The 15,396-nt window shown below is 37.7% G+C and overlaps 1 protein-coding gene across 1 annotated transcript in view; it reads left to right on the top strand.

Moving 5' to 3' along the window:
• Nucleotides 1-15,396, top strand: part of PIGG (phosphatidylinositol glycan anchor biosynthesis class G (EMM blood group)) — a 73,025-nt gene that overhangs the window by 1,627 nt on the left and 56,002 nt on the right. Inside the window, exons 2-5 of the mRNA XM_088130100.1 lie at nucleotides 8,310-8,515; nucleotides 11,286-11,495; nucleotides 13,683-13,871; nucleotides 14,662-14,806. Coding sequence (XP_087986226.1) covers nucleotides 8,310-8,515; nucleotides 11,286-11,495; nucleotides 13,683-13,871; nucleotides 14,662-14,806 — 750 coding nt within the window. The remainder of the gene's footprint in view (nucleotides 1-8,309; nucleotides 8,516-11,285; nucleotides 11,496-13,682; nucleotides 13,872-14,661; nucleotides 14,807-15,396) is intronic.

The raw sequence follows: 15,396 nt of genomic DNA, 5'->3' as shown, positions 1-15,396 counted from the left end.
CAGATCCAGAAGTGACCCTGAACTACATACCTTGTCTTTCTGAGAAAGGGTGATCCAATTCAAAATAGGGAGATCTGTTACCTCTCTGGAACTGTAGCCATTTCTGTCTTGACTGTATTCACTTTTAAATTATTCCCCATGTAAGCCATTACTGACTGTAGACAGACATTCCAGGAAACACTATTATAGGAAAGTGTCTCAAAGAAATACGTTTATATGTTATTAGTTTACTGATAGCATCCAGTTTAATATCTTCTGGTAATCTGCTTTGATTATATATAGGTATTGAAAAGCATTGGAGACAAAATAGAACATAGAGGGGGAGGATAGTCCTGTTTTAAAAAGCATCTGTCTCCTAGCCACATCATCTGAAATTATTATGGAGCAGTGCTTTCTATTGTCAAATCTCTTAAACTATCTGCAAAGGTTTAAAAAGTTGCTAATTCAAAAGTTTCAGAACTTCCTCTTTTGATCCCCAGCGAAAATCATCCATTAGGCTGATGAGTGCGGTTCCAGCCATGTAGGCCTCTCAGAAGCCAGTCTAAAGCTGCTTCAGGATGGATTTAATTTAAAACACTAATCAGAAAAGCTTAATTTAAAGATTTTGATCACAATTGTATTCGCTAACTAGGAAGTTTCTGTAATTATTTCTAATAAAAGTGCATTCTTGTTTGAAATAACCTGAACATGTACTCTTCAGTACTTAGGTTTCATTTTTAGAAGTTTATTTATTCAAAGTGCTTTTATGCCATACCAGTCAATTTAATCTTAAGTGGCTTACAAAGCAAAAAAAATAACATCCAGGTACTAAATAAAACATATCTCATATCTCATGATCATTAATATATCATAGAAAACAATTTACTAGCTTTAATTTCAAATTAATTGTTATCAAGATGGAATGTCCAACAGATACTTATTGTGAAGTCATTAGGAGTTCCATTAATTGTTGTGGATGTTTGAAATATTTTTGCCTTGATATGCAAAGAAAATGACTATCAACACTTTTTAAATTTACTGGATAACCTCAAATTCTTTATTCATTGATCTTTTTTATCTTTACATTTTTAGGGGGAAAAAAATCAGTTACTGTATTAACTTGTCACTCATTCCTGTATTAGGAAGTAGCATAGAATATCATTTGAAGTTAACATTCATTGTTATATATACCATTATGTTGAACTACTGTATGTTTATTTTTTAAATGAAATATTTTAAGAAAAGTTTTAAAATGAAAGCCATTATGGTGTAGTGATAAAGATGTTGGATTAGGAATGGGGACATGCAGGTTCTAGTCCACCTTCAGTCACTGAGACCCACTAGATGCTTTGAGCCAGTGACAGACTCTCAGCCCAACCTAACTCACAGGGTTGTAAGGAAAAAATGAAGAGGGAGTATTGTGTACTTAACGTAATTAACTCTATTTCAATGGTACTATTCAGTTTTGCACAATAAAAACGTTCATTTGGGAGGCAAAGTCTTATTAAATGTGTCACAAGCCTACACAGATTCTGTGATAGGGCTATGCAGGGAGGAGGTGAGGGTCCAAGACAGCCCCCTTGCTGTTCTGAAAGCATGCATTTGTAGTTGCACTATATGTAAAAAAAAAAAAAGCCTGGTCTTCTACAGCTCATATTGCACAACAAAAGGCCTTCAGATGGGCTTTATATTGGTTCTTATTGTGTCCTTTTCCATCTATATTGTGTTCCTTGCTGCTTCAGGTCTTATACTTAATGTAATGTGTAACAATCATCTTTGAAACAAATCAGAAGGATCTACAGGAGGCACTGAAATTAAGTCAGTGACCTCATAGACAATCAAATTGTGAACCTATTCAATTTTATTTACAAACCAAAATTCTGTATACAGGAAGTCCCTGGGTTAAGAACGTCTGACTTACAGACAACTCATGCTTATGAATGGGGTACACATTACTAAAAATGGTGGACAGCATTCTCCTTCCTTGAGCTGACAAACCACTGAAACCATGCGATGTCTTCATGAACTGCTAAAGCTGCACGTTTTTAGTATACAACCTGTTTTCAGCGATTCGTGAAAACATTGCGAGGCTTCAGTGGTTCGTTGGCTTGAGGAAGGAGAATGCCATCCACCATTTTTAGTAATAGGCAGCCTATGGCTGGTGTGGGTCTTCCGGGCTGTGTGGCCGTGTTCTTGAAGTCTTGTTTCCTAACATTTCGCCAGCACCTGTGACCGGCATCTTCAGAGTGCAGGAGCACAGACAGGAGCAGTTCTCTCTGTGCCCAGGGTGATGTGACCCTTTTGTGGGTATTTATATAGATCTGAGGGGGGGGGGAAGGGGGGGTCTGAGGGGTGTGTGTGTGTGTGGGGGGTTGAGTTACTGAGTGGCTGAATTCTGGGGGGTGTGATTGCGAAGTTTCCTCCCTTGGCTAGGATGGCGGTTTCTTCTGGCACGAGTTGGCGTTCCGTCAAATTGATGACAATGCAGCGCTGGTTTGGGCTGATTGTTTTGGCATTTGTTAAACTTTTGCTTTTGCCTGGTTGTGTGGTCAATGATATCCTTTTCCATTTTCCTGTAGGTTAGGGTGTCAATCTTGTCCCAGTCCTGGCTTCTCATTTTCTGACTGATGCTGATGTGTGTGTCAAATAGCCTAATCCCCAGGAAGATACACACAGATTCTGACACCAAAACAAGCAGCCACTCAGTAACTCAACCCCCCACACATATCCCCCCCTTCCCCCCCCCCAGATCTCTATAAATACCCACAAAAGGGTCACATCACCCTGGGCACAGAGAGAACTGCTCCTGTCTGTGCTCCTGCACTCTGAAGATGCCGGTCACAGGTGCTGGCGAAACGTTAGGAAACAAAACTTCAAGAACACGGCCACACAGCCCAGAAGACCCACACCAGCCATCGTATGCCGGCCATGAAAGCCTTCAACAATACAATAGGCAGCCTGTTTGCAAGTATGAGTTCTGACTTACATACAAATTCAAGTTAAAGACAGACTTGGGAACAGATCCTCGTTCTTAACCCAGGGACATCAAACAACAGAACATATAATAAAACTAAAATATTACATCAAACAAAATATATAATAAAACTAAAATATCTGAGTAAAATATCTGTTTGGAATGAACATTGGAATGTCTCTGAAAACAAACTAATCAGGGTATAATATTCTTTTTAATCATTGCTCTTACTCTACCAATTAATAGAATTTTAATTCTTCTATTAATATTCATAGCAATCTTATCTACAGCATTTAACATATTAATTTCCACATGTTTTGAAATGTCTTTTGGTACATATAATCCTAAATATTTAACATATTGTGTATAGATTATAAAACCCTTCTTTTTTCATTGATCTAGTAATATACCAGATTCCAAGGAAGTAAATTAGATTTTTCCTAATTAATCTTGTAACCTGAATATTTACTAAATTGTTGAACTACTGATATCCAGTTAGGCCAGGAGGTAAAGTAATTATCTAATGTTGTCAGAATATCAGCATATAAAAATAATTTATACTCAGAATCACCCAATGCAATACTAATAATATCTCAAGATTGCCTAATACAAATTGCTAATGTTTCAAGAATTAAGTCCAAAAACAATGGAGAAAATGAACAATAGGTGTCAAACTGTAACTCAGTTGGTTTAGAAATAAACTGATTTTTTAAAATAACTTTTGATGTTGGTTGTATATAGTAGAATTGTAGAGTTGGAAGGAACCTAAGAGGTCATCAGGTCCCATCCTCTGATTCACTACAACATCCCTGCTAGACGACTATCCAGTCTATCTTTGAAAACCTCCAGTGAAAGTGAAGAAACCATTCTATGCACTAACCTGTTCCACTGATTGACAGCTCTTACTGTCAAGAAGTTCTAATGTCTAATCTGTATCTATATCCTTGAAGTTTCATCCTGTTAGTTAGCCTCTGCAGCAAGTGACAGTAAGTCTGAACCCTCTACAATGTGACTGTTCAGTTATTTGAAGACAGCTATCATGTCGCCTCTCAACCTGCAAGCTAAACGTCCTAGATCTTTTAACCATTTCTTGTAGGACTTGTTTTCCAGTCCTTTCACTATCTTGGTAGGCCTTCCCTGGACTTGCTCCAGTTTATCAATATCTTTTTTTTTTAAACTGGGGTGTGCAGAACTGAACACAGTACTCCAGATGAGGCCTGACTAAGGCAGAGTAGAGCGGGATAATTGTTTCCTGCGATCTGGATGCTGTGCTCTTCTTAATGCTCCTCAAGATGTCATTGGCCTTCTTTGCAGCTGCATTACACTGTTGGGACATGTTCAGCTTGTGTTCTACCGGTACACTGAAGTCCTTCTCACACATGCTGCCTTTGAGCCAGGTTTTCCCCATTCTGTACATGTTTCTTTCGTTTTTCTTACCTAGATGTATGACTTCACATTTCTTCTGTTAAATTTCATTCTATGTGTTTTTGCCCACTGTTTTAGCCTAAGTCTTTTTAATTTTTTCCCTCTTCCCCCAAGTATTAGCCACCCCTCCTAGCTTTGTATCAGCTACAAATTTGGTAAGCATTCTCTCAATTGTAAATTGCAATCCATTTAATAAAAGAAGTGGTAAGTAAGACCAGATTCTTTGGGGAATTGGAACTGTTCCCCAAAATCTGACATGCTCCTGGAGGAATAAATAGCTCTTAATACTCTCCTGTGTAAGGGACTGCTGTCCTGCTTGTGCTAGGTGTTCTATTCCCTACCCCTTACATCATATTCCCTCTAAAGTCCTGGACCAATATGCTACCCAGAATGCTCTGCAGCTTCTACAAGGCAACAGCTGTCTCTTACTTGTATGTTTTCCCTGGCTTTGCATGCCTCTCAGATTAAGTGGGCAAAGGCAAGAACAGAAGTGAGGTGGTGGTGTTTCCCCACTCACCCATCATCTTTTGGATGGAGATGCCTGGCCCTTATTACTGTATCTCACAAAGGCAGAGCAGATAAGCAATTGGAAGCAGCGGCTACTTCTGACAATCACACCTTGCTTGCTTTTATGCTGGCTAAGAGGCAGTGCTCTCTTATGCTGTTTGCCCTCTGGGGCTGGGTCAGGTGGGAGTTCACACCTTTCAAGGGCTACTGCATATCAGCAACAATTCCATGGAGATGGTGAAGCTTCAGCAGCTGTCAAAGTGTGCAAATGTCTGAAATACTTCAGGGAATGAGCCAGTAACAATTCTGTTTCAGCATATTCCCAGTGTTACAGTCAAAGGTATACTAGTTCTGTCTCAAGAGACTTTGAGACTCAGTAAAATAAGCAAGAAAACAATTAATCAGAGTGTTTAGCCTTCACTGAATTAATTATTGAAGTGGCTGCATTTTAATTTCTCGTGTCATTAAATAACAGAGTCTTGGACAGATTATTTAATTCTGGCCTTTTCACTCAAAAACTGCATATTAACCAAACAGAAAAACGCCTCTGGGGTTGTTTTGAATTTTTTTTCTTGCCATTTAGGTAAACCTTACTAGTCCTCATTAATGGGACAACATTCACATATAGTGGTGCTTTAAAATTTGTAAACCTTTTTGAACTTTCAATATCTCTGAATAAATATTACTTAAAACATGATCTGTTCTCCATACAAGTCCTAAAACTAGATAAAGAGAGCCCAATTAAACAAAGGAGTAAAAAATGTTATATTTGTACATTTATTTACTGAGGAAAATAATCCAAAGCTACATATGTGTGGCAAAAGTATGTGAACCTTTGCCTTCAGTATCTGGTGTGCCCCCCTTGGGCAGCAGTAACTGCAACTAAATGCTTCTGATAATTCTTGATCAGTCCTACACATCGGCTTGGAGGAATTTGAGCCCATTTCTCCTTATAGAACTGCTTCAACTCCGGGATGTTGGTGTGCTTCCTCGCATGAACTGCCCACTTCAGGTCCTTCCACAACATTTCTGTAGGATTCCATTCAGGACTTTGACTTGGCCATTCCAGAACATTAACTTCTGCTTTAACCATTCTTTGGTTAAACAGCTTGTGTGTTTTGGGTTGTTGTCTTGCTGCATGACCCACTTTCTCTTGAGCTTCAGTTCATGGACAGGTACCCTGACATTTTCCTGTAGAAATTGCTGGTACAATTCAGAATTCATAGTTCAATCAATGATGGCAAGCCATCCTGGTCTAGAGGCAGCAAAGCAGCCCCAAACCATGATATTGCTACCACCATGTTTCACAGATGGGATAAGGTTCTTATGCTGAAATGCAGTGTTTGCCTTTTGCCAAACATAATACTTTTCATTCAAGCCAAAAAGTTCTATTTTGGCCTCATCCATCTACAGAACATTCTTCCAATAGAATTCTGACTTATCCACATGGTCTTTTGCAAACTGTAGACAGGTAGCAGTAGTCTTTTTGGAGAGAAATGGCTTTCTCCTTGCAACCCTGCCATGCTCACTATTGTTGTTCAATGTTCTCCTGATGGTAGTGTCATGAACACTGACATTCACGAATGCAAGAGAGGCCTTTCATTCCTTAGACGTTACCCTGGGGTTCTTTGGGACCTCTCGGAGTATTAACACGCCTTGCTCTTGATGTGACCTTGGTTGGTTGACCACTCCTGGGGAGGATAACAATAGTGTTGAATTGCCTCCATTTGTACATGGTCTGCCTGACAGTGGAGTTTGGTGGCGTCTAAACTCTTTGGAAATCATTTTATAACCTTTTCCATCCTGGTGAACATCAAGTATTTTTCAGAAGTCCTCAGAAATCACCTTTGTTCGACCCATTACACATTTCCACATACCTGTGCTGTGAAGATCAGACTTTGATAGTGAATATCCAGAATCTTGTTCTTTAAATAATACAGGATCTCCCACACTCACACTGAAACACTTGGCTCTAATTTCCCTTTCAAATGAACTGATAATTCTAGAGGTTCACATACTTTTGCCACACAGAGATATGTAGCTTTGGATCATTTTCCTCAATAAATAAATGAACAAGTATAATGTTTTTTACTCATTTGTTTATTTGGTTCTCTTTATCTAGTTTTAGGACTTGTGTGGAGAACAGATTATGTTTTAGGGTCATATTTATAAAGAAATATTTAAATTCAAAAAGGTTCACAAACTTTTAAGCACCACTGTAGATGTTTTCCTTGATTTACTAATTTTGCACACTTTTCCCCAAACACAGGGGCATTGAAGCTTCATGCAAATTGAAAGCACCCCTTATGCTTTTCTGGGATGGTAACAATTCCGCAGCACTATGTTTGTCATATTTGTTGAAATGTATTTGTTTATAATCATGTCTACTGAGAATTCAGGTAGAGCAAAGCTGGCAAACTAAGCTGCAAACTAAGGATACGTTCCAAGTGAATTCAAACCCTGAAAACAATAATCTAATGTAGTGAATTTCATATTCTCAATAATCTCTTGCAAAGTTAGAACTTCCTGATACACCACAGCATATGGTAAAGTTTCTGAGATTTATTATAGACAATTGTTCTGTTTAGTTGGGACATTTCCCATGTCTGTTTGGATTAATTTGTCATTTTTGATTCTTTCCTTCCCTTTCCACCCCCTTTGTTATCCAAATAAATCAGTGTGCTTTCACTAGCTGGAATGTACATGTATATATGCTGCAACAAGTGTGAGTTTATTTGCAGACTGCCATAGATGGTGTTCCTAGGCCTGTTGTCCCACAGTGCCCTGACTGTTAGTAACAGATTGATGCTCTATTCATCCTTTCTATATGTCTCATTATTCTACGGGTTGTTCAAAAATATTTTGTGTTGATTTGTACATTGGCTAGTTCTTGCAATCTAAGAAACTAATTTTTCTTTCCATGGGTTCTGTAAATTGTTGTCAAATATTAGTTTCTTAGTAGCCTCAGGAAGAAGACGTTAGACATGCTTCTGATCATGTATCTAGTGGCTGAGAAACAGCAGCTTCCTGTCAACAAGTAAGGAGGAAAACTGCAGATATTACTTATAATAATACTCAGTATTGTAGAAACACACTGAGTTTCTACAATATTTTGTTCACAGTTCACTTACCCTCCCTATAGTTTTTCCCCATTTGCCACATTTCACTGTTTTTTATCCTGTGATTTAAGGTGCTCAGAAATCAATGTTGATATTATTAACAATAATTAAAAAGTTGCCAAACTTGTTGGAAACAAGGGACGAACGACAGCTGCCAGAATTAAATTTATTACCATCAGTTATGGCTTGTTGATTCTGATCTCTGAAGGTATTTGTAGGAAATATGGGATATTGAGGTCAGTATGCAGTGAAGACTAAGTATTGGCTTGGATTAGTGTCTTATGTGTTTCTTTTCTTTGTTTTAGAATTGACATCAAACTGGACCCAGGAGATACCCCCTCTTTTTAAAAAAGTAGTCATAGTGTTGATTGATGCCTTGAGAGATGACTTTGTTTTTGGTTCAAAAGGTTTACAATTCATGCCATATACAACACAGCTGGTGGAAAAAGGCACAATTCATGCTTTTATAGCAGAAGCCAAGGCACCTACTGTCACTATGCCTCGAATTAAAGTAAGTTCTGATACCTTGGAAATAAAGAAATATTTCTTAAGCAGTGATAGTTGTCTTCTGCTAAATCAATGGCAGACTACCCGGTACTGTCCAATAGTTTGACTAATCTGGAGGGAATGGGGTTGTTTCTGTATTTGCTAAATTCATACACTGCGTGCACAATTATTAGGCAAGTTGTATTTTTGAGGATGAATTTCATTATTGAAAACTACAGTGCTCTTGGTCAATCCAAAATGTTAATAAACCTCAAACCTGAATATTTAAGAAAGTAAAAGTGAGGTTTTGGCTTTCTTAGGAGCATATCTATGTGTGCACAATTATTGGGCAACTATTAGTGTGCAGAATTATTATTATGCAACTAAATGAAAAATGAAAATTCCCCCATCTCACTTGTTTATATTCATCTGTTAAAGTGAGAATAATGAACAAACAACTCAAAATTTACAAATAAACATTGCTGACATTTCAAACAAAAAATCAGTGACCAATATAGCCACCCTTCTTTGCAATAACAGTCATAAGCTTCCATTCATGGAGTCTGTCAGTTTCTTGATCTGTTGACGATCAACCTTTTGTGCAGCAGCAACCATAGCCGCCCAGACACTGTTCAGAGAGGTGTACTGTTTTCCTTCACTGTAAATCTCCTGTTTGAGAAGGGCCCACAAGTTCTCAATAGGGTTTAGGTCAGGTGAGAAAGGGGGCCATGTCATTATTTTTTCATCTTTGAGGACTTTACTGGCCTGCCACGCAGTGGAGTACTTCGATGCATGCGATGAAGCATTGTCCTGCATAAACAGCATGGTCTTCTTGAAAGATGCAGACTTTTTCCTGTACCACTACTTGAAGAAAGTGTCTTCTAAAAACTGGTAGTAGGTTTGGGAGTTGATTTTGAGTCCATCTTCAACCCGAAAAGGTCCAACTAACTCATCTGTAATAATACCAGCCCATACCAGTACCCCGTCTCCACCTTGCTGGCATCTGAGTCAAAGTGGAGCTCTGTGCCCGTTACTGATCCAGCTAAGGGCCTATCCGTCTGGTCCGTCAAGAGTCACTCTCATCTCATCAGTCCATAAAACCTTTGAAAAATCTGTCTTCAGATATTTCTTGTCCCAGTCTTGCCGTTTCAACTTATATGTCTTGTTCAGTGGTGGTCGAGTTTCAGCCTTCCTTACCTTGGCCGTGTCTCTGAGCACTGAACACCTTGTACTTCTGGGTACTCCAGGTAGGTTGCAGTTCTGGAATATGACAGCACTGGAGGATAATGGGTCCTGGTAGCTTCACGTTTGATTCTTCTCAAATCTTTGGCAGTTAATTTGTGTCTTTTTTTCTCAACACGTTTCTTGCGACCCTGTTGACTATTTGCAACAAAACATTTGATGGTTCTGTGGTCACGCCCCAATATCTTAGCAATTTCAAGAGTGCTGCATCCCTCTGAAAGACTTTTTACAATTTTTGACTTTTCAGAGTCCGTTAAATCTCTTTTTTGGCCCATTTTGCCTGAGGAAAAGAAGCTGCCTAATAATTATGCACACCTTGATATAGGATGTTGATTTCCTTAGGCCACACCCTCCCTCATTACACAAATACACATCACCTGATATGCTTATATCCAATAAGCATTCAGGTTTATACAGCTTGGAAGTGGAAAATATGCCTAAAAATGATGATATGGTCAAAATACTCACTTGCCTAATAATTGTGCACACGGTGTACAAGTATTATGGTCAGCCTGTGATTCCATATATGCTTTTGATCCCCAAAAGAGCCTGGTTGGGAATTTTGTATTTGAGCTTGATCTTCAGTGGCCCACATGCCTAGATTTATATTTTTACTGTCATATAGACTGGAAGCCTGCATGGAATCTATGCTTTCCTGTAAAATTAAATTCTACTCTCTTGTGATGTTGTTTTCTGACTTTGCTATATACGAAGGCATGCTTAATAACTGTTGCAGAAATACGCTCTTTGTTTTTGACAACATGAATGTTTTCTCACAAAGGTCATGGTTCATTCTGCTATGATGTGGAACTGAGTACAGTGAAAAAATAATAATTTCACTAGCTTCCTAGACTAATCAGTAAAGGTTAGTCATACTAAGAGCACTAAATTCAGTACTTTAGTCCTGAATTAGTCTCAGGCATTAACAGTGTACCTATACTGAATTAAGGGTGGGCATTTGCTTAAAGGGGTTGACTACTCAATGAGTACAGCCTGTTTCAGTAAGTACTGTTTGTAAGTACTGAGTACAACCAGTACTCAGTTCCAGTGTCTACATTATTTAAAATATTCTGATTCAGAGATTATTCCATGCCATAGTGGGTGGGAGGAAAAGAATGCCTGTGTTGTTCTTTCTCCCCGTCCTGATTTTAGATTCTGATAGTCAGCACTTTATGAGTTGATAGCACATAATACCCAAACTGGAGAGGCACTTGATAAACATTCACAAGATGCTGGGTGTAGGTGTGTGTTTACATTCTCTCTTCCCCAGTTAACTGCACTAATTCATAACTCCTCAGAATATATTACTCATGCCTAAATTGCTATAGTAGTGGCTTCCTGCACTGGGCAGAATGCTGAAGTAGTACAGGAGCTTTTTGACACTTGTGAAAATGTGTTAACTTTTATCAGTTGACTGGCTCATCAACTGTCTGCAATATATGTGTACACACATGCAGGATTGTGTTCTTGTCCAATGTCAGGTTTCTGTTCTACTCAAACCACATCTAATGCTTGTCCCATCTCTCCTTTGTTCTCGGGGGATCTAATTGCAGGCACTTACAACTGGTAGCATCCCAGGTTTCATTGATATCGTAATGAACCTTAACTCTCCAGCCTTGCTGGAAGACAACTTGATATGGCAGGCCAAAACTGCTGGGAAAAGGATAATATTCTACGGTGATGACACATGGATTAGACTGTTTCCACAGCATTTTGTAGAATATGATGGGACAACATCTTTTTTTGTCTCAGACTACACTGAGGTAAGTCATTGTCTGGGAGCTGCTATAAGAATGTATATGTGTGCTTCTCTGCATAATCATTGATGCAAACATTTTATTGTATATATTACCTGTTGGTCAGTTTTATGTATTTTTATAAAATGTCATATTCATTGGTTATTTCTAAAACTATTTTTTCTTGATTTATTTTACAAAATGTTTATCTCACCTAGTCTTTAGACAGCTCACATAAAATATGTATCTTTTAAAAAATCATTTCATTTCATATCTCAGTTTTTTTTATCACAATAATAATAATAAAAAAAACCAATCTCTGTCTCCCCACCATGGTAAACTCTAAATTAAGGATCAGAAATAAGATGCCAAACAGCATGATTATTAGAGTGTTTTAGCCCTGCATGTTAAGATATGGCCTTATACCAATTTTGAGAATTTAATACTTAACTACTTAAACCAAAAGGAACAACCTCAAAAATGTATAGGATATTGTTGCAAATGGAAATAGGAGATCCACCCCATAGTTTAAAGGAAGCCTGCGATACTGTTCTTGGTAAATCTGTACAGAAGACACATTAGCAGAAATTATGGAAACTGAGTGGATTCACCTCAGCTTCAATGCAGGAACTGCAGTGGAAGATTATACATCACTGGCACTTGACTCCACTTAAATTGGCACATATATATCAAAATTATTCTTCCAAATTTTGGAGAGGTTGTAAAAAAAAAAGGGGGGGGTAATTTTTTCATTTGTGGTAGTCATGCAATAAAGCTATTCCCCTTTGGTGTAAAATTTTTAGGGAGATAAGTACCATCACTAAATGAATGCTCCCAGAGTTAGGCTTACTGCATTTTTTTTTACAGGACCAAACCTCAAGCTTAAAAATAAGGAATTATCTAATTTTAGCAGCTAAAATAATAATTGCCCAACATTCAAAAACTGTAGATAACTTTAACAGTTGAGATGTGGATTAAGAAGGCCTCTTCAATTGCTACATTAGAAAAAATTACAAAGTTAAAATAATGAGACATTAGAGGCAGGAATCACAATTTTATCAAATTTGGATGGATTTTATGTTTTACCTCAATAGCAATAGACTATAATATGGTAATATTTTACATATCTGGTAAATTTGTCCATGCACAGTACCTGTCTATTTACTTTTTAGTAGATTTGTTTGTATTTTCTATTTTTTTCTCTCTGCATCTTGGATTTATGTTAATTTAATTACCTGATGATGTTTGTTAATTATAGTTCAATAAAAACATTTTTTTAAAAAAAAGTTGCCTATCCTAATTCCAAATGTGATGTTTATAGACTTGTCAAGCAGCCTTCAACATGGGCAAATTCTCCAGAACTTTGCACTGGTAATATAATATGTACCATTGGTCGGTCTTATTTTGACTGACAGTTGATCAGGCCCAGGTCTTTCCCAGCTCTTTTATAATTTATTTACCAGACTTACGCATGGTTATTCTGCCAAAAGAAGCAAGGTGCTTTGTATTTGTGTGCAGCTTTTCCTAATCTAGAATCCAAATATCTATTAAGTCTTCCATTTTGGTCCTAATATTTCATATTGTTCAAATGGGAAGTCACTGCAGAGGTAGTTCTGGAAGGCAGAGGAACCAAATGGCTTTTGGCCCCAATTGGGCCGATGAAGGAGCCTAGCTTTTTTGTCTGCTGCAGCCAAAGACAATAACATTTAGCAAGATCCTTGTCACTGGAAATGCTAGATTTGGAACATCTGGCTTTTTGTCTCCAAATCATGTGCTGTACTACGTGCCTCTTGTCCCTCCCTGGACTCTCTTTTTAAATGTGATTGATATAATCTATTATATGTGCTTCATATGGTATAATCTATTAAAGTTAGCATACAATGCCAGGAGGATCAGCATCTTAAACTCATAGGTTGCAGATTGTGTTCTGATTCAGGGAACTGGAACCTTCAACAGTTATAACTTAAAGACAGCATGTTTGAATGGTTTGCAGTATAGCATATCTAAGAGATGAGTTCAGCCTAACCCTCCCCCTTAACATGCTACCTTAACATTGCAGGAAGCTTTGATCTGAGCAGGACATCATTACATTGTGTATACCCTCTTCCATCAGAAAATGTATAATTAGAATAATTGTTACTAGTTGATTCTGCAGACTATATGACCAAGATAAGTAATGGCTTCAACATATCTTTGCTTTTCTTTCTCGCTAAGGTTGACAACAACGTTACTAGACATTTGAATAACGTATTGAAAAGAGATGACTGGGATTTACTCATTCTTCACTACTTAGGATTGGATCATATTGGTCATCTGAGTGGACCAAACAGTCCTTTGGTAGGACCAAAGCTTTCTGAAATGGATAACATTATCAAGAAGATTCATAATTCTCTCCTCTCTAAGGTGAGATGCTTGAGTTTTGACTATGAATTTGGTCATGAAAAAAGGAAGTAGATCTGAAGCCTTGGACTTCAATCTACAGATGCTTTTTATCTTACAGCTGGATCAAGTATATGATTAATTGAGACTAAGTCACATTGTGTTCATTGGGGCACATTTCCAGTTCTTAGTCCCAGGTACTTGCAGACTAAGTGAAAAGCACTGATACTGCTTTTTTGAATACATTGGCCATTGGATGTGCTGGAGATGGAAATAGTATTTTGTTTCAAACTCTGAAATGTTCTGTTGGATTATTGCACATAAGCTTTATTTCAGCAGAACAAAATTAATAACAACTTGGGTGTTTTATTTTCAATCAGAAAAAAACTTGAAATGTAGGAAACATTGGGAACCTGATAGGAACTCCTCTTAGTTTTGCATTAATATAGTATTAATGCATATAATACAAGGAATCTACAGAAGCATATCTCTGAATGCATATTTGTCTGTAGAAACTTGGCACGTCTGAAATGCATTCTGCTTAGCCAGCTTGAAGATTGTGAAAATACTAGTAAGGTGGGATACAGATTTTTATATAAATCAATGGTGCTGCATGAAATATTGATCGTATATTCCTAACAAAGATTGGGGGAGGTTGTTGCTGTGGTGTCTTTTATCAGTTTACTTGAGAGTGTGGCAATCATTCTTGAAAATCCTAATCTTTTTGGCTCAAATCTGCGAGATGAAGAAACAGATTTAATAATGAAATGTTAAAAATAGTCCATTAAAGCTTTGAAGATTTCTTCCCCTTCAGGATTGGGAGAAAGGCACTTTGCCCAGTTTACTTGTTGTTTGTGGTGACCATGGCATGTCTGAAACGGGAAGTCATGGTGGTTCCTCAGAAGGTGAAATTCGTACCCCTTTGCTTTTGGTCAGCTCTGCTTTTCAGAGGACAGTTGGTAAGAACTGAGTTTCTCTTTTATCAGCATGATAGGCTGAGTTAAGAAATGTCTTTGTTCAGTTGCCGTAAAAATGTAGATTGCTGAATCTGGCTCTACCATTTCAGACTGCAAGAGCGGGGGAGGGTGGTTCACATGGTAGAATCTTCCATAATGCCAAGAAAATCTATTTTCTAGTTGTTGTTGTTTTTTAAAAAAAACTAGATATTGGAAACACATCTACATCAGTATCCTTGTCCCTTTTCTGTGGTTGGATTTTTTTTAAATTCAGTCTTGTATGTGGTCCCAGACAATCAGAAGTACTGTAGTCCAGAAACAAGTTTAACAATGAGAAAATCTGGCCTGGGATATTTTCTTCTGGAGAAGTTGCAACTGACTTAATGTATCTGCTGAATGGGCTCTTCATAACTCCAGAAACAATCAGTATGTTAATATTTTAATGCATAGCAGGCCTGCCTCTGTTTTATGGCTAAAGGTAGAAAGTGATGTCCAAAGAATAGCGCACTGTGTTGTGATATTGTTAAAGCTAAGTGAGTCAGTTCTTTCTCAAAAGAACTGCAAGCAGAAATATAAATTCAAATCTTTTAAAA

The sequence above is a fragment of the Python bivittatus genome, unplaced genomic scaffold (assembly GCF_059951505.1).
Source record: "Python bivittatus isolate LINGU-HERP-01145 unplaced genomic scaffold, Pbiv_v1 ctg000850_np1212, whole genome shotgun sequence".
NCBI lineage: Eukaryota > Metazoa > Chordata > Lepidosauria > Squamata > Pythonidae > Python > Python bivittatus.
Note: the sequence above shows the minus strand (reverse complement) of the source record. Positions and strands in the feature narration are given on the sequence as shown.